The 18,565-nt window shown below is 46.6% G+C and overlaps 2 protein-coding genes across 2 annotated transcripts; both read left to right on the top strand.

Annotated features, from left to right (window-relative positions):
- Positions 1 to 2,381: 2,381 nt before the first annotated feature.
- On the top strand, positions 2,382 to 4,351 carry LOC135523055 (single-stranded DNA cytosine deaminase-like). The gene is made up of 5 exons (XM_064949778.1): positions 2,382 to 2,401; positions 2,983 to 3,148; positions 3,527 to 3,815; positions 3,888 to 4,003; positions 4,112 to 4,351. Exons 1-5 carry the CDS (start codon positions 2,382 to 2,384, stop codon positions 4,160 to 4,162), a joined length of 642 nt encoding a protein of 213 aa, XP_064805850.1. The 3' UTR covers positions 4,163 to 4,351.
- Positions 4,352 to 4,684: 333 nt separating this feature from the next.
- On the top strand, positions 4,685 to 18,495 carry LOC135521882 (adaptin ear-binding coat-associated protein 1-like). The gene is made up of 8 exons (XM_064947663.1): positions 4,685 to 4,787; positions 5,773 to 5,873; positions 6,430 to 6,534; positions 7,714 to 7,795; positions 8,385 to 8,493; positions 8,702 to 8,960; positions 16,748 to 16,853; positions 16,973 to 18,495. The coding sequence occupies exons 1-8, from the start codon at positions 4,693 to 4,695 to the stop codon at positions 17,025 to 17,027; spliced, it is 912 nt and encodes a 303-aa protein (XP_064803735.1). The 5' UTR covers positions 4,685 to 4,692; the 3' UTR covers positions 17,028 to 18,495.
- The last annotated feature ends 70 nt before the right edge of the window (positions 18,496 to 18,565 follow it).

The raw sequence follows: 18,565 nt of genomic DNA, 5'->3' as shown, positions 1-18,565 counted from the left end.
ATCACCGCCTGGTACGGCAACTGCTCCGCCCACAACCATAAGGCTCCCCAGAGGGTAGTGAGGTCTGCACAACGCATCACCGAGGGAAAACTACCTGCCCTCCAGGACACCTACACCACCTGATGTCACAGGAAGGCCATAAAGATCATCAAGGACAACAACCACCCGAGCCACTGCCTGTTCACCCCGCTATCATCCAGAAGGAGAGGTCAGTACAGGTGCATCAAAGCTGGGACCGAGAGACTGAAAAACAGCTTCTATCTCAAGGCCATCAGACTGTTAAACAGCCATCACTAACATTGAGTGGCTGCTGCCAACATACTGACTCAACTCCAGTCACTTTAATAATGGAAATTGATGGAAATTGATGTAAAAAATGTAGCACTAACCACTTTAAACAATGCCACTTAATATAATGTTTACATACCCTACATTACTAATCTCATATGTATATACTGTATTCGATACCATCTACTGCATCTTGCCTATGCCGTTCTGTACCATCACTCATTCATATATCTTTATGTACATATTATTTATCCCTTTACACTTGTGTGTATAAGGTATTATTTGTGGAATTGTTAGGTTAGATTACTCGTTGGTTGTTACTGCATTGTCGGAACTAGAAGCACAAGCATTTTGCTACACTCGCATTAACATCTGCTAACCATGTGTATGTGACAAATAAAATTTCATTTCATTTGTGTGGCATATCAAGAAGCTGATTAAACAACATGATCATTACACAGGTGCACCTTGTGCTGGTGACAATAAAAGGCCACTCTAAAATGCTCAGTTTTGTCACACAACATAATGCCACAGATGTCTCATGTTTTGAGGGAGTGTGCAAATGGCATGTTGACTGCAGGAATGTCCATCAAAGCTGTTGCCAGAGAATTAAATGTTCATTTATCTGTCATAAGCTGCCTCCAACGTTGTTTTAGAGAATTTGGCAGTACATCCAACCAGCCTCACAACCGCAGACCACATGTACCCACGCCAGCCCAGGACCTCCACATCTGGCACCCTCATCTGTGGGATCATCTGAGACCAGCCACCCGGACAGCTGATGAAACTGTGGGTTTGCAAAACAAAGAATTGTCAGAAACCATCTCAGGGAAGCTCATCTGCGTGCTTGTTGTCCTCACCAAGGTCTTGACCTGACTGCAGTTCGGGATCGTAACTGCCTTCAGTGGGCAAATGCTCACCTTCGATGGCCACTGGTACGCTGGAGAAGTGTGCTCTTCACGGAGGAATGCCGGTTTCACCTGTACCGGGCAGATGGCAGATAGTGTGTCGTTGTGTGTTTGAGCTGTTTGCTGATGTAAACGTTGTGAACAGAGTGCCCCATGGTGGCAGTGGGGTTATGGTATAGGCAGGCATAAGTTACAGACAACAAAAACAATTGTATTTTATCTATGGTAATTTGAATGCACAAAGATACCGTGACGAGATCCTGAGGCCCATTGTCCTGCCATTCATCTGCTGCCATCACCTCATGTTTCAGCATGATAATGCATGGCCCCATGTTGCAAGGATCTGTACACAATTCCTGGAAGCAGAAAATGTCCCAGTTCTTCCACGGCCTGCATTCTCACTAGACATGTCACCCATTGAGCATGTTTGGGATGCTCTGGATCGACGTGTACGACAGCGTGCTCCAGTTCCCGCCAATATCCAGCAACTTTGCACAGCCATTGAAGAGGAGTGGGACAACATTCCACAGGCTAGAATCAACAGCCTGATCAACTCAATGTGAAGGAGATGTGTCGCGCTGCATGAGGTAAATGGTGGTCACACCAGATACTGACTGGTTTTCTGATCCACACCCCTACCTTTATTTTAAGGTTTCTGTGACCAACAGATGCATATCTGTATTCCCAGTCATGTGAAATCCATAGATTAGGGCCTAATGAATTTATTTAAATTGACTGATATCCTTATATGAACTGTAACTCAGTAAAGTCTTTGAAGTAGTTGCATGCTGCGTTTATATTTTTGTTCAGTTTAGTATTAGTCATAATCAACACACGGACTGCATCTATCTAGTATAACTAGTATTTCTTATCTAGTTTGACAGTTTGTGGGCCTACATCGTTGTTTGCTGAATAACAATGTCCTATAGTATACTGTATCTATACGACCCTGTTCTAGCTTTGGTACTGCTGTCACCCCTCCCCTATTCTTGTTTTGAAAAACCTCTCCATCCAACCAGAGCCACCTCTCTACACAAGCTGTTTGACTGAGCGTATAGGTATATATATATATATATATATATATATATATCTACCCTGTCCCCTCCTTCCCTTCCCTCCTCCCCCCACACTCATCACACCACTCGCTCTCGCCTGATTGACTGTGAGACAAATTAGGCTTCTGAAATGATCAACAAATTTGACAGGTGAGTAAAATGAACATCTGTTTTTTTTGTATTAATTGTTTAATGAGTTGAGCAAATGTATTTATATGATATAATATCATATGACGGGATCAACTAATGGTGTAGTACATTTTTTAAACTAATCCCTGCCAATTGGTGATTGCTGTCCTATTTATTTTTGATGATGCTTTATGAAACCACTCCTGTCATCTTTATCTTATGCAGCACAATCAGAAGTTTCGGTGATGATGACAACAATGTATTGAATAGCTTTCGCTAGTTTCACTGAAAGCTGTCTGATTGAAACTGAGACCGAGAGAACCAGGGCCAGTTTGTTAAACACCAGTTCATTGACAGATGGTTAACCAAACCTGTGGTTTTGTGAAAGAAGAAGAGGAAAGTGTTGAGTAGTTAGTGCAGTCCTCATAACCAGAATATATGGCTTTTCCACACCAGAGAAGACACTGCAGGGGCAGAGGAGGGAAAAGCAATAGTAGTGGCTATAACCATTCACCTTAAGCCTGCCTCAGTGTGCTTATGAATTTTTATTTGCCAGCATCTCTAATATGTATTTGAATGAAAACCTACTTTCTGTGTCTCAGTGTTCTGTTGGCCCAGAAGAAGTTTATCTACCACTATAAGAATATGCGCTGGGCCAAGGGCCGACACGAAACCTACCTGTGCTTCGTGGTCAAGAGGCGGGTGGGACCAAACTCACTCTCCTTCGACTTTGGACACCTGCGCAACCGGTCCGGCTGTCATGTTGAGGTGAGGGAGGGAGGGAGGGTAGAAGAGAGGAGATGAGAGGAGAGAGAGGAGAGAGAGGGAGAGGAGGAAACAGAGGAACGGGGTAAAATACATGCAGCAAATCTCATCATCTGTCATTTGCTCCAGTTTCTCTCCTTCTTTCCGTCTTCATATATTTTCCTATCTCTTCCATCTTCTTTCTTTCCTTCCCCTGTCTTCATCACTCTCTTTCCCGTCATTCTACTCTACACTCTCTCTGTCCATGCATAACCTCTCATTTCTCTCTATCTACATATTCCTTCCTCAAACATTCCCATCTCTCTCTCTCTCTCCTCCTCAACTACATCCATCACTCTCTCCCTCATTCCTTACCCGTCTATCCGCCCCCCCCCCCCCCAGCTGCTGTTCCTGCGCCTCCTGGAAGCAGGCGCCCTGTGTCCAGGCCTGTGGGGTTATGGAGCTCCAGACAGTGTGGGACTGTGTTACTCAGTCACCTGGTTCTGTTCCTGGTCCCCCTGCTCAGACTGCTCCTACAGGCTGGCCCAGTTCCTCAGCCAGACCCCCAACCTCCGCCTCAGGATCTACGTCTCCAGGCTCTACTTCTGTGACCCGGAGGACAGCAGTGCGAGAGAGGGCCTCCGAATGCTGCAGAGAGCCGGGGTGCAGATCACTGTCATGAACTATGAAGGTAGAGAGAGTGTGTGTGAGTGTGTGGGTGTGTGAGTACGTCTCTCATTATAAATCTGTCTCTTCCCTGTAGACTATTTCTACTGTTGGCAGACCTTTGTGGCTTGCAGACAGCGTGTGTTTAAGGCCTGGGACGGACTGCATCAGAACTCTGTTCAACTGGCCAGGAAACTTAACGACATCCTCCAGGTAGGACACACACACACACACACACACACACACATACACACACACGCACACACACACACTGTACCCTTGAGTTAGTAGGCTAATATTATTTACTGATTTTTATTTCAGCCTGGTGAGGCAGAAGATTGGGGAGATGCTTTCGAGCTACTTGGACTGTGATTCACCTCTATCTCTGTCATATTCGCTGATATGGAGCTATATTATTTCTGCTCCTCCCACTGGTGCTACCTGTCAGTGTTATACTGTAAAGATCACTTTAATCTATCATTGTAAAGTAAATAATAACTGAAATAGGTCAACTGTACAACTCAATAATGTGTTTATATACTGTTATTTAATCCATGGGATTTACATTTTTACCCTTTGTAGCATTATTACTGTCTTGTAACACATCCATTAAATCATTCCCTCCAACTGTGATTGAGTCGTTTTGTGTTGACATGATCCTATCCTCTATTTACATTTGACCAGCTCTTTATCTCTCACATAGCCAACAATAAACAACCAAATAAAGTTTAGGCTAATTGATTACAATGATCTCTAATCTATCTCTGACAATGGTTGATTCATCTGGATAAATGACATTAGAAATGGATGTGAACGCTTCATGTGCGCAAATACACAGTGTATTACGCTCTCGCAGCCGTTAACGTGCACGATCACCACACACCGATTGAATTAAAGTCAAGATGGCGACCGAGGGCGAATACGAGTCGATCCTGTGTGTAAAACCTGACGTCAACGTTTACCGAATCCCGCCGCGGGCATCGAACCGGGGAGTCAGGTAAGAGACCCGGTTCCGTCACCATCAACCGGTGACCTTGCCCTGGTCTGACTCCAGCATCCATTGTTTGATGCGGCGATATATAAACGTTCCCATAGGCAAAGCTCTTGTCCCCACATCAAGGCAATGCATAGCCCATATAAAGGCTAAATTGGGTCGCCTTTGCAGTGCGCAATAGCTTTTTCTAAGGTGGTTTACTGGGCAAACTGATTGACTTCTATTGGGGAGGAATAATCTACCACCAGATGTCAAGGTTGTGCGTAGTGGGATGGATAAGGAGAATACACCTGTCATTATTGTAGTCCACCTGTCGGTATCAGACAATGACACTGAATCCTGTTTTCAGTGCGAAAACGTGACGGTGTCGTGTGCCCTTTTTACAGAATGCGCTTTGACTGCACTCTGCTTTGGGGCGAATGTTTAGTGAAGGGCTTTTGCGGGTACTACGGTTTTTAAAGGTCTAGAGGATTAGGTGAGATTTTTACTCCCTCTGAGGATTATCTGGGCATTTTCTCTGTTGTAGCCTATCCTGTTACTTTCTGAACAGGGTTCGTTAAACGATTTCTTGTTGACAGTGACTTCTGTCCTGTTAGGGTACAGTCTACGTTTGGCAGTGTATGTGACTATATTGCATTTACCCATTTGTTCATTGGCTGGTGTTTTAACGTGATCCAGTCTCCATGCTGACTGGACAGCGCTCCATACTGTATCTGTCTCCTGGGAGCTGATTGGCTGACCACCAGTAATGTGCCATGACCACCACAAAGCTGAGTCTGTTGTGTGATGTAGTGAGTAATAATAACGAGGGGGTATTCCACCCCATGTCTGGTGAACTGCCAGCCCAGTTACCAGCCCAGTCACTCTCATTTCAGTAGCAAAGTGTGGTGGCTGGCTATCAACATGGTCTCCCTCTTTCTCACACACACACACACACACACCTATACAGTCAGTCTCATCTCTGATTGGCAGTCTGTGTCTCCCTCAGGGCTGCGGATTGGAAGCTGGACGCCCCTGATTGGACAGGCCGCATGAGAGTGACGGCTCGGGGAAAAGTGGCTTTCATCAAACTTGAGGACAAGATCTCTGGTGAGAGGCCAAATCGTCCCCTAGCCCCTTGCCCAGGGTTACCCAATTAGGTGGCCCCCAGGCTAAAATTTATTTGGCCGCACAAGTTTTACATTTTTACAAATAATTATTTTTGTTCTTGGACACAAAAGACTGTAAAATCACCAGGAAATGCGCAAAGTCATTTTAATGTAGGAAATCTGTTCCCAAGTATTCTCACGCATAAATAGAGAGGCATATGTGATCGTATCCCAATGTAATCAAGTTTTGAAATTATTCTGTTTTTGTCAAATACTATATCTGTTTCTTGCAGTCAATTTCCAGTGTACAAATTATTTATAACTATGTTCCAGAGCATCCGCTCAAGGAAAAATTGGCCCACTGCTGAATGTAATTGGAAACTCCTACCCTAGCCCCTAGCCTACCTCAAGGCACTTCTAGTCAGAAGATCATCGTGCCCAATTCCAAATCGTCCCCTGGGCACTTCTTGCTGATCTGAAAAGACTGTTAACTTCTCCACCTTGCTCTCTGACTCTTGATTTGAGGCCTGAGTTCTAATTTCCCTCCGTCTCTGCAGGGGAGCTGTTTGCACAGGCACCAGTGGACGAGTACCCTGGCATCGCCATAGAAACCGTCAGTGACTCCAGTCGTTACTTTGTGCTTCGGATCCAGGATGAGAGTGGTGGGTTGTTTGTTGTCATCACTAGTCACCATCTGGCCAAATTAGAAAGGACAGAAGTATCGCACACTACTTTCTCACATTTTCTATTTGTATTTATTATACTAAACAAAAATATAAACGCAACATGTACAGTTTTGTTCCGATGTTTCATGAGCTGAAATAAAAGACCCCAGAAATGTTCCATACGCCCAAAAAGCTTATTTATCAAAAGAAAAATGGTCCAAATTTGTAGACATCTCTTTTAGTGAGCATATCTCCTTTGCCAAGATGATCCATCCACCTGACAGGTGCAGCATATCAAGAAGCTGATTAAACAGAATCGGCATTACACATGTGCACCTTGTGCTGGTGACAATAAAATGGCACTCTAAAATTGTCAGTTTTGTCACACAACACAATGCCACAGATGTCTCAAGTTTTGAGGGAGTGTGCAATTGGCATGCTGACTGCGGGAATGTCCATCAGAGCTGTTGCCAGAATGTAATGTTTATTTCTCTACCATAAGCCGTCTCCAACTTTTTTTTTTGAGAATTTGGCAGTACGTCCATCCCCCCTCACAACCTCAGTCCATGTTTAACCAGTCCAGCCCAGGACACATCTGGCTCCTTCACCTGCGGGATCGTCTGAGACCAGCCACCCGGACAGCTGATGAAAATGAGGAGTATTTCTATCTGTACTAAAGCCCTTTTGTGGGGAAAAACTTATTCTGATTGGCTGGACCTGGCACCACAGTGGGCGGGCTTGGCTCCCAAGTGGGTGAGCCTATGCCCTCCCAGGCCCATCCATGGCTGGACCCCTGGACAATCATGTGAAATCCATAGATCAGGGGACAATTAGTTTATTTCAATTGACTGATTTCCTTACATGAACTGTAACTCAGTAAAATTCTTGAAATTGTTGCATGTTGCGTGAATATTTTTGTTCAGTATAATAGTAAAAGTAGAAGTAGTAGTAGTAGTAGTAGTATAGTAGTAGTAGTAGTAGTTGTTGTATACCACAGGTTTGTTTTGGATCATTTGAGTGTGTAGTATGAAACAGTATTCTACTACAGCATTTGGAGTACACAATCAGTTGTTTCTCACTGTGCTATGTCTCTGTTTTAGGATCAGTGTGTGTACCAAGTGATTTGATTTGTAATTTACATTGGTCTGTTGTTCTTCTTTGGCCCCTGTCTCTCAGGTCGCAGTGCGTTCATAGGCATCGGGTTCGGGGACAGAGGAGACTCGTTTGACTTCAACGTGGCACTGCAGGACCACTTCAAGTGTGTTGCTCTTACAGCTGTCACAACAGAGATAAAAACTCATAACATTTGCAGAACAAGTGCAGCTCAGAGCTAGAATGTTGACTTCTAACTGACATGAATTAGTAATAGCCTGTCATCTGTTTCACTATATAACTCTCAATTCAATTCAAAGGGGCTGGAAACCATGGAAAACATATGTTTATATTACCAAAGCAAGTGAAATAAACAATCACAAATTAACAGCAAACATTATGCACATAACATTTTTCAAAATAATAAAGACGCTTGAAATGTTATATCTAGTTATATCTCTCTGCCCCTTCTGCACACTCATTATTTCTCTCTATCTGTTTACTGTATATATCTCTTTCTCTCTCTCTCTCTCTCTCTCTCTCTCTCTCTCTCTCTCTCTCTCTCTCTCTACCTCTCTCTCTCTCTCTCTCTCTCTCTCTACCTACATCTCTCTCTACCTCTCTCTCTCTCTCCACCTACCTCTCTCTCTCTCTCTCTCTCTCTACCTCTCTCTCTCTACCTACCTCTCTCTCTCTCTCTACCTACTTCTCTCTCTCTCTCTCTACCTACCTCTGTCTCTCTGTCTCTCTCTCAGGTGGGTGAAACAGGAGCTTGAGATCAGTAAGCAGTCTCAGACTCCAGACAACACTCCTAAACTGGACCTGGGTTTCAAAGAAGGACAGACCATCACTCTCAATATCGGGGTAACTTCCTCAACTCATACCCATAATACTCCTACCATGGTACCATCTGGTTAGCGCTTAACAACTAAAAAGCGAACATGCGCGCTTGCACGCACATGTTGCAAAACCATGCTCTGTTTATAAGCTTTGTCAAGCTATCACTCAAACACCTATTCCTCTCTCCTTCCTTCTCACCCGTCACCCCTCTCTCTTTCTGTTCCTCTCTCAGCAAGGCAGAAAGAGAGACAAGTCCCGCCCCCAGAGCGCTGGTGGCTTTGGGCTCCTCCCTCCTCCCCCTGGCGGTGGTGGTGCCAAGATAGCCCCTCCCCCCATGTCAAGCTCCTCCAATGACAACGAAGGTTTATTCTCAGGGGGAGACTTATTCTCTGCGGGAAGTGACTCGTTTTCAGGGGGTAGTGACACATTTTCAGGAGGAAACAACACATTCTCAGCAGGAAGTGACATGTTCTCAGGGGGAAGTAACACAGGTAGGTGAACAGCATTTTGGGCCACGTTCAGCGAGGTGTAATGCTACTGGTTGTTCAGACAGATATACACTACATGACCAAAAGTATGTGGACACCTGCTCGTCGTACACATCATTCCAAAATCATGGTCATTAATATGGAGTTGGTCCCCCCTTTGCTGATATAACAGCCTCCACTTTTCTGGGAAGGCTTTCCACTAGATGTTGGAACATTGCTGCAGGGACTTACTTCCATTCAGCCACAAGAGCATTAGTGAGGTCAGGCACTGATGTTGGGCGATTAGGCCTGGCTCGTGGTCGGCGTTCCTATTCATCCAAAAGGTGTTCGATGGGGTTGAGGTCAGGGCTCTGTGCAGGCCAGTCAAGTTCTTCCACACCGACTTCAACAAACCATTTCTGTATGGACCTCTCTTTGTGCACTGGGGCATTGTCATGCTGAAACAGGAAATGGCTTTCCGCAAACTGTTGCCACAAAGTTGGAAGCACAGGATTGTATAGAATGTCATTGTATGCTGTAGTGTTAGGATTTCCCTTCACTGGAACAAAGGGGCCTAGCATGAGCCATGAAAAACAGCCCCAGACCTTTATTCCTCCTCCACCAAACTTGACAGTTGGCACTATGCATTGGAGCAGGTAGCGTTCTCCTGGCATCATTTGTCCGTCGGACTGCCAGATTGTGAAGTGTATTTGTCACTCTAGAGAACGCGTTTCCACTGCTCGGGAGTCCAATGGCATCTAGCTTTACACCACTCCAGCCAACGCTTGGCATTTTGCATGGTGATCTTGGTCTTGTGTGCAGCTGCTTGGCCATGGAAATCTATTTCATTAAGCTCCCGACGAACACTTCCTATGCTGACGTTGCTTCCAGAGGCAGTTTGGAACTCGTTAGTGAGTGTTGCAACAGAAGACAGATGATTTTTACGCTCTACGCTCTTCAGCACTCGCCGATCACATTCTGTGAGCTTGTGTGGCCTACCACTTCGCGTCTGAGCCGTTGTTCCTCCTAGACGTTTCAACTTCACAATAACAGCACTTACTGTTGACTGTGGCAGCTCTAGCAGGGATGAACTGCCTTTTTGGAAAGGTGTCATCTTATGACAGTGTCGCGTTGAAAGTCACTGAGCTCTTCAGTAAGGCTATTCTACTGTCAATGTTTATCTATGGATATTGCATGGCTGTGTGCTTTTATACACCTGTAATTGTATACACCTGTCAGCAACGGGTGTGGCTGAAGTAGCCGAATCCACTAATTTGAAGGGATATTCACATATTGTGTATATATAGTGTATATAATAAACAAAAAAATAAACACAACATGTAAAGTGTTGGTCCCATGTTTCATAAGCTGAAATAAAATATCTCAGAAATGTTCCATATGCACATAAAGCTTAGTTTTCTCAAATTTTGTTCACAAATTTGTTTAAATCCCTGTTAGTGAGCATTTCTCTTTTGCCAAGATACTGCAATTGTCACGAATCCCGTTTCCTGAGTCTGTTTTTTGCCTGTGTTCTGTCCTGGAGTGTTTTTTCCGGCGTCCTGGAACGCACCCTGTCTGGTTGCCGGGCAATGTAGCCAGTTGGGAGTTCTGATTACCCGCACCTGTATCCCATCAGCTATCTGCCTGCACACCTGGTCCTGATCATCATCTCCTCTTCATAAGCCCGGACCTGACATCCATTCCCTGCCGGATCGTTAGCCATGAACATTACTCACCTGGATCATTTACCCCATTCCGCCTGGTTGTCGGAGAATTCCGCTACCACATTGGATCCACCTATTTACTCCCATCAACTCACCACCGCTGCCCGCTACGCCACCTGGATATATCTACCCATTCATATTCACTTGTAAATAAATACTCACCTTCTTCCTACTCTCCTTGTCCTGGTCTGCTTCTGGGTTCGATTTTGAAAAAACGTGACAGAACGATCCGGCCAAGGATGAACCCAGCGGACCTGGACTCCGTTTGCCATGCCATTACCCAGCAGGGGAGGATATATGGGGCAACACAAGACGGCGCTACAGGAGATAGCGGGTTCAATCCAGAACTTATCTGCTAGCTTGACACAAATCCAGGATCAGCTCAGTTTGCCGGCGATTCATTCACCACCTGTTTCACCCATCTCACCTGCCGTGTCTGGTGCGGTTTCCTTCCGTGAACCCAAGGTACCGACGCCTGATAAATATGAAGGGGCTTTGGGAAGATGCCGTTCGTTTCTTATGCAGTGTGGGTTAGTGTTTGAACAGCAGCCCCATTCTTACGCTACTGACAAGGCTAGGATAGCCTTTCTTATTGAACTGCTGCGTGGAAGAGCTCTGGAATGGGCTTCAGCCGTTTGGGAACGACAGGAGACCTGCATGGCTTCATACCAGGAGTTCACTGGAGAGATGAGAAAGCTTTTTGACCATCCAGTCCGAGGTAAGGACGCAGCTAAACGTTTGTTCACTCTTCGCCAAGGAGCTCGCAGTGTGGCAGACTTTATGATCGAGTTCAGGACATTGTCTGTGGAGAGTGGTTGGAATGAGGAGTCACTACAAGCGGCTTTTTACCAGGGGTTGTCGGAGCAACTCAAGGACGAGCTGATATCCTATCCAGAGCCTAGTGACCTAGACAGCTTGGTCACTTTATCTATTTGGGTAGATAATAGAGTCCGAGAGAGAAGGATGGAGAAGCAGTGGGGCCCATCCAATCAATCAGCAACTCGCTTACCATTCGGTTCAGGAAGTGAACCAGAACGTAATGATCGTTATTCCCCACATGGGATTAGTGGAGGGGTCTTGCCACCAGATCCTGAACCAATGCAAGTGGGGCGACACGGGCTAACTAAGGAGGAGCGCCAACGTAGACGTGAGACCAACAGCTGTCTCTACTGTGGTAGCTCGGGACATTACATCTCTGCTTGTCTACAGCGCCCGTTAAACTGCCCGGCTCGCTAGTTTTGGGAGGAATTTTAGCGAGCCAGTTTCAACCTCTCAAGGATCCTGTCAGACCCCGTTTTCCTGCGACCCTTATGAATAAGGATCAGAGCTTAGAGATGAACGCTTTTATCGATTCAGGTGCCGATGGCAGCTTTATTGATGCCGACTTGGTGGAACAGCTGGGGCTTTCCAAGGAGCAATTGCCGGAAGCCATTGAAGCAACCACTCTGAACGGCAGTAGTCTGGCACGGATCACTATGAGGACTGAACCGGTTAAGATGTTGTTGTCGGGGAATCATTCAGAGTTTATCTCCTTCTTCATTCTGTCCTCGCCCCATGTTCCTCTGGTTCTTGGTTACCCCTGGCTGAAGGAACACAATCCCTCGTTTGATTGGGTGAAGGGTAAGGTAACTAGTTGGAGCATTGATTGTCATGCTAACTGCCTTAGGACTGCCTGTTCTCCTGCCGTTTCCAGTCAGGTCAGTGACTCTGCTCCTCCTGATTTGTCCCTGGTTCCAGAAACATATCACGAGTTGGGTGAAGTATTCAGTAAACAGAAGGCTCTGTCCCTTCTTCCCCACCGACCTTATGACTGTGCGATTAATCTGTTTCCTGGAGCTGCCTTTCCCAAGGGACGGTTATACAGTATCTCTCGACCTGAACGTGAGGCCTTGGAGACCTACATCAAGGAGTCTCTAGCTGCAGGTCTCATTCGGCCCTCATCATCCCCTCTGGGAGCAGGATTTTTTTTGTGAGCAAGAAGGATGGCTCTCTTCGACCGTGTATTGATTATCGGGGTTTGAATGATATTACGGTCAAGAACAAGTATCCCCTGCCCTTGATGAGCTCGGCTTTCGATTCTTTACAGGGTGCTACGGTTTTTACAAAGCTTGATTTACGTAATGCTTATCATTTGGTTCGGATCAAAGAGGGGGACGAGTGGTTGACTGGGTTCAATACTCCTATGTGACATTTCGAGTACCAGGTGATGCCGTTTGGACTGACCAACGCTCCTGCTGTGTTCCAAAGTATGGTGAATGACGTTCTGAGAGATATGATTGGTATTTTTGTGTTCGTTTACCTGGATGATATCCTCATCTTCTCGAAGGAGCTTTCTAGACACGTTCAGCATGTCAAGCAGGTCCTGCAGCGGTTGTTGGAGAACCGTCTGTTCGTGAAGGCTGAGAAGTGTGATTTTCACGCCCACACGACGTCCTTCCTCGGGTACATCATCTCCAGGGGAGAGATCAAGATGGACCAAGAGAAGGTTCGGGCGGTTCGGGATTGGGTCCAGCCCGGTACGAGATTGCAGCTCCAGAGATTCCTGGGGTTTGCGAATTTTTATCGTAGGTTTATCCGTGATTACAGCCGGGTGGCCGCCCCTTTAACTGTACTGATGTCTTGCACCAGAAAGTTCTGTTGGTCTCCTGAGGCAGACCGAGCATTTCTAGATTTGAAGAGCCGATTCACCAACGCCCCGATTCTCTCTCAACCTGACACTTCCCGTCAGTTCGTTGTGGAGGTGGATGCGTCTGATGTGGGGGTGGGCGCCATCCTGTCCCAGCGTAGCTCCACTGACGGTAAACTCCATCCCTGCGCCTTCTACTCTTGTCGTCTTTCTCCAGCTGAAAGAAACTACGATGTGGGTAACCGGGAGCTTCTCGCTGTGAAGCTTGCCTTGGAGGAGTGGCGTCACTGGTTGGAGGGAGCGGAGCAACCGTTTGTGGTCTGGACTGACCACAAGAATCTGGCTTACGTGCAATCGGCTAAACGTCTCAACTCCCGTCAGGCCCGGTGGGCTTTGTTTTTTGGACGCTTCAATTTTTCCCTGACGTTCCGACCTGGGTCGAAGAATTGGAAGGCGGACGCCCTGTCCCGGATGTTCTCCAAGACGGAGGAGAGTGGGGCCAAGACTGAGACGATTCTTCCCCAGAACGTTGTCGTGGGAGCCGTTACATGGAGGATTGAGGAGGAGGTGATGGCGGCTCTTCGGACACTGCCCGGGCCCGGTAACGGTCCACCCGGTCGGTTGTTCGTGCCTGAGTCGGTTCGTTCTGCTGTCCTTCAGTGGTCCCACGCCAGCAAGATAGCTTGTCACCCTGGTGTTGCTCGGACTATGGTGCTACTGCGCAGACGATTTTGGTGGCCTGCCATGGGAGAAGATACCCGGAGGTTTGTTGCCGCTTGTCCTGCTTGTGCGCAGAATAAGAGTACCTATCGGGCCAGCTCTGGGCTTCTTCAGCCCCTACCTATTCCCCGGCGACCTTGGTCGCATCTGGCCCTGGATTTTGTCACGGGGTTGCCCTCTTCTGTTGGTAACACGGTTATTCTGACCATTGTGGATAGATTCAGCAAGTTTGCCCACTTTGTTCCCCTCTCCAAGCTGCCTTCTGCCACTGAGATGTCCGAGATCCTGGTTAGGGAGGTGTTCAGGGTCCACGGGGTGCCCTGTGACATTGTTTCTGACCGTGGTCCTCAGTTTACCTCTGCTGTCTGGAAATCCTTCTGTTTGGCCATTGGAGCGACAGTCAGTCTCACATCTGGATTTCACCCCCAATCTAATGGAGAGCCAATCAGAAGATGGAGTCCACGCTGCGCTGTCTTGTTTCCTCTGATCCCACCTCTTGGTCCTCTCAATTACCCTGGGTCGAGTATGCTCATAATACTCTCCCTTCATCTGCCACTGGGATGTCTCCCTTCCAGTGCCTGTACGGTTACCAACCTCCCTTGTTTCCTTCTCAGGAGCGGGATCTCTCGGTTCCTTCTGTCCAGACCCACATTCGTCGTTGCCACCGCACCTGGCATCGGGCCAGGAAGGCCCTCCTTAAGGTTTCTGACTGGTATCAGATCCAGGCGAATCGTCGCCGTATTCCTGCCCCCGCTTATACCATCGGAGATAGGGTTTGGTTGGCTACACGGGATCTTCCTCTACGGACTGAGTCGAGGAAACTGTCACCGAAGTTCATTGGTCCGTTTGTAGTGGAGAAGATCATTAATCCTGTTGTGGTCCGACTCAAGTTGCCTGCTACACTAAGAGTACATCCCACCTTTCATTTCTCCTGCCTCAAGCCGGTTCTCCTCAGTCCTCTGTTGCCCCCTCCTCCTCGTCCTCCTCCTCCTCGGATGATCGGAGGTGGTCCTGTCTACACGGTGCGCCGCATCATGGACTCCAGACGGCGGGGTCGAGGGTTCCAGTATTTAGTGGATTGGGAAGGATATGGTCCTGAGGAGAGGAGATGGATTCCTCGGCGTCAGATCCTTGACGATGACCTGCTTCGTGACTTTTACCGCCTCCACCCTGGTGCTCCAGGTAGTCCGCCCGGTGGCGTTCGTCGGAGGGGGGGTACTGTCACGAATCCCGTTTCCTGAGTCTGTTTTTTGCCTGTGTTCTGTCCTGGAGTGTTTTTTCCGGCGTCCTGGAACGCACCCTGTCTGGGTGCCGGGCAATGTAGCCAGTTGGGAGTTCTGATTACCCGCACCTGTATCCCATCAGCTATCTGCCTGCACACCTGGTCCTGATCATCATCCCTCCTCTTCATAAGCCCGGACCTGACATCCATTCCCTGCCGGATCGTTAGCCATGAACATTACTCACCTGGATCATTTACCCCATTCCGCCTGGTCGTCGGAGAATTCCGCTACCACATTGGATCCACCTATTTACTACCATCAACTCACCACCGCTGCCCGCTACGCCACCTGGATATATCTACCCATTCATATTCACTTGTAAATAAATACTCACCTTCTTCCTACTCTCCTTGTCCTGGTCTGCTTCTGGGTTCGATTTTGAAAAAACGTGACAGCAATTGTACCACCTGACAGGTGTGGCATATCAAGAAGCTGATTAATAAGCATGATCATTACACAGCTGCACCTTGTGCTGGCGACAATAAAAGGCCACTCTAAAATGTGCAGTTCTGTCACACAAAATGCCACAGATGTTTTAAGTTTTGAGGGAGTGTGGAATTGGCATGCTGACTGCAGGAATGTCCACCAGAGCTGTTGCCAGAGAATTGAATGTTAATTTTTCTACTATAAGCCGTCCCCCATTGTTTTAGAGAATTTGGCAGTACGTATAACCGACCTGCTGGGTCATCTTAGACCAGCCACCTGGACAGCTGATGATATTGAGCAGTATTTCTGTCTGTAATTAAGCCCTTTTGTGGGGAAAACTCTGATTGACTGGGCCTGGCTCCCAAGTGGGTGGGCCTATGTCCTCACAGGCCCACCTATGGCTGTGTCCCTGGCCTCTCATGTGAAATCCATAGATTAGGGCCTAATTAATTTATTTCAATTGACTGATTTCCATATATGATCTATAACTCATTAAAATCATTGGAATTGCTGCATGTTGCGTTTATATTATTGTTCAGTATAGATCTGCTCTGGCATGTAGATTAGGGAAGATGTCAGCTCCATACAAGACAATTCTATGTGCAACGTTCAGAGCGTTGTGTTCTCCTGAATGCAACCCTGTTTTTATATTGCTGCTTCTGATTCATCTGTTTGTTTATCTTGTTCGGTTACCCTAGTAACTGCTTTTTCTGTATAGCGCATTTTGCTACCATTGTTGAAGACTATTTTTACAGTTCTCCAAACCATGCTGTGAATTCATTTGACTGAAGGGAAAAAGTGTATGTTTTATATGCCACTGTGTAATTAGGTTAAGGATTGAATGGGGCCCTGCGTGTTTTTTCTTTTAGTTTTATGAGCTAACCAAGAAAAAAGGCTATTGTCGTTAGAGTATGAATGTCGAGAAAGCAGTAGAGGGTGTGTATTGAAGGGTTTGATGTGTGTTGTCTCCATAGAGATCCTATTACATTATTTTTCTAATTCCTAATTCTATCGTTGTTTCTCTGTTCACAGGCTGTTTGTTAGACCTGGACAGCAGTAACTCCAACTCTGTGGTGCAGCCGAACCCCAACCCTGCAGGTGGCTCGGACATGTGGGGAGACTTCTCTGCCCCAGAAAAGTAAGGGGAAAATCCTCTCTCTTTCATCCTTTTCTCTCTTCTTTCATTAATCTGTTCCCTCCATTAATGCTCTCCTCTTTTTCCACATTAATGCTCTCCTCTTTTCCCCCATAATGCAGGTCAATGTCTCCTCTCTCCAACGATGATGGTTCCACCAACTGGCAGCAGTTCTGAGGTCGTCCCACAATCCCTTTCACTTGACCTTCACCTGACCTTTAACCCCTGACTAGAGGAGGATTCCAGCAGAACACTGTTTATTACCACCTCAACCTCAGTGTACTCTCTCTCTCTCTCTCTCTCTCTTTTTCTCTCTCTCTCTTCCCCCTCTCTTTATTTTTCTCTCTCTCACCCCTCCCCTACTCTCTTCACCCCTCTCCTGGCTTCCTCTCCTTACCATCCTCTCCCTCTACATCTTTCCCTCTCAGCCCCAACTCTACACTCCGTCCCCCTCTGTCCCCCTTTTCTTGCCCTCTCCCTCTGTCTATCTATTGCAACAGAGTATTTATTTATTACTGAGGGAAAAGACTGAGGGCAAATCTCTCTAAATGGAAGATGGTACAGAAAGGAATGATGGTGACTCACACTAATATAGTCTTGATAAATAAATTAATTAATTAATGTATGTACATAATATATTATTGTAAATGCATATAGTGTCAGTAGTTTGTCATTCCCATTGTTGTTGTGGTAGTGTTGTAGCTCATTTTCCTTTATAATCTCCAGTACAACTGGAACTATCACCTGAAATAACTGATTTACAGGATGCATTAGTATATGACCAAGTTTTCTTATATCTGATCCAAGGTCAGTTTAGCTTTTTCCTCTTAATTGCTAAGGTTAGGCCACGGTGAGTCTGGAGCTGCGCTTTGGAGCCGCTTCTGCTTTGAGTGGACACTGATCTACTGTAAGTTTACACAGCAGCCATGCTGTTTGGCGCCCCTTAGTGGACTATTGCGATCCTACAACCACAGTTTGACAGGGAGAGTTGTGAGATGCACAGCAGCAGCTGCTGTGGACATGATCACTGCTGGGGATGGGCACTTGTCTGGGTCACTTGACTGCATTGTTTTAACAGGAGGCTAGTGTTAGTTGGTCAATTAACACAGAAATGGAGGGAAAGAGAGCAAACAAAGTGTGCTGATTGAGGGAAGGGAAAGATGGGTGAGGTCTGAAGAGGGATGGAGGGTGAGGAAGGGGTTAAACCCATAGGGTGATAGACAGGCCTGATTTAGGCCTAGTGATGTAATCAACAGTCCCTAGGGGTTTCTGGGTAATGATGACTAATTTAGGTCACGGCTTTTGCCCTGCTGGATGAGTAGCCCTGTGTGTGTACATACAACTGTCTGTCTGTCTGTCTGTCTGTCTGTCTGTCTGTCTGTCTGTCTGTCTGTCTGTATTCTATACGTTGAACCCTGGAACTAACGTAACTCTGTCAATTCAGACAGACTATTCCATTCCTTGTGAGATGCAGTGTTTTACTTTACTGTTGTGTTGTTATTGTGAGAGAAAGGAGGGATAAAGGGATAGAGGGATGGATGGAGGGAGGGATAAAGGATGGAGGGAGGGATAGAGGGAGGGATAAAGGATGGAGGGAGGGATAAAGGATGGAGGGAGGGACAGATGAATGGATAGAGGGAGGGATAAAGGATGGAGGGAGGGATAAAGGATGGAGGGAGGGATAAAGGATGGAGGGAGGGACAGATGAATGGATA

The sequence above is a fragment of the Oncorhynchus masou genome, chromosome 30 (assembly GCF_036934945.1).
Source record: "Oncorhynchus masou masou isolate Uvic2021 chromosome 30, UVic_Omas_1.1, whole genome shotgun sequence".
NCBI classification, from domain to species: Eukaryota; Metazoa; Chordata; class Actinopteri; order Salmoniformes; family Salmonidae; genus Oncorhynchus; species Oncorhynchus masou.
This window is presented reverse-complemented; position numbering and strand designations above follow the sequence as displayed.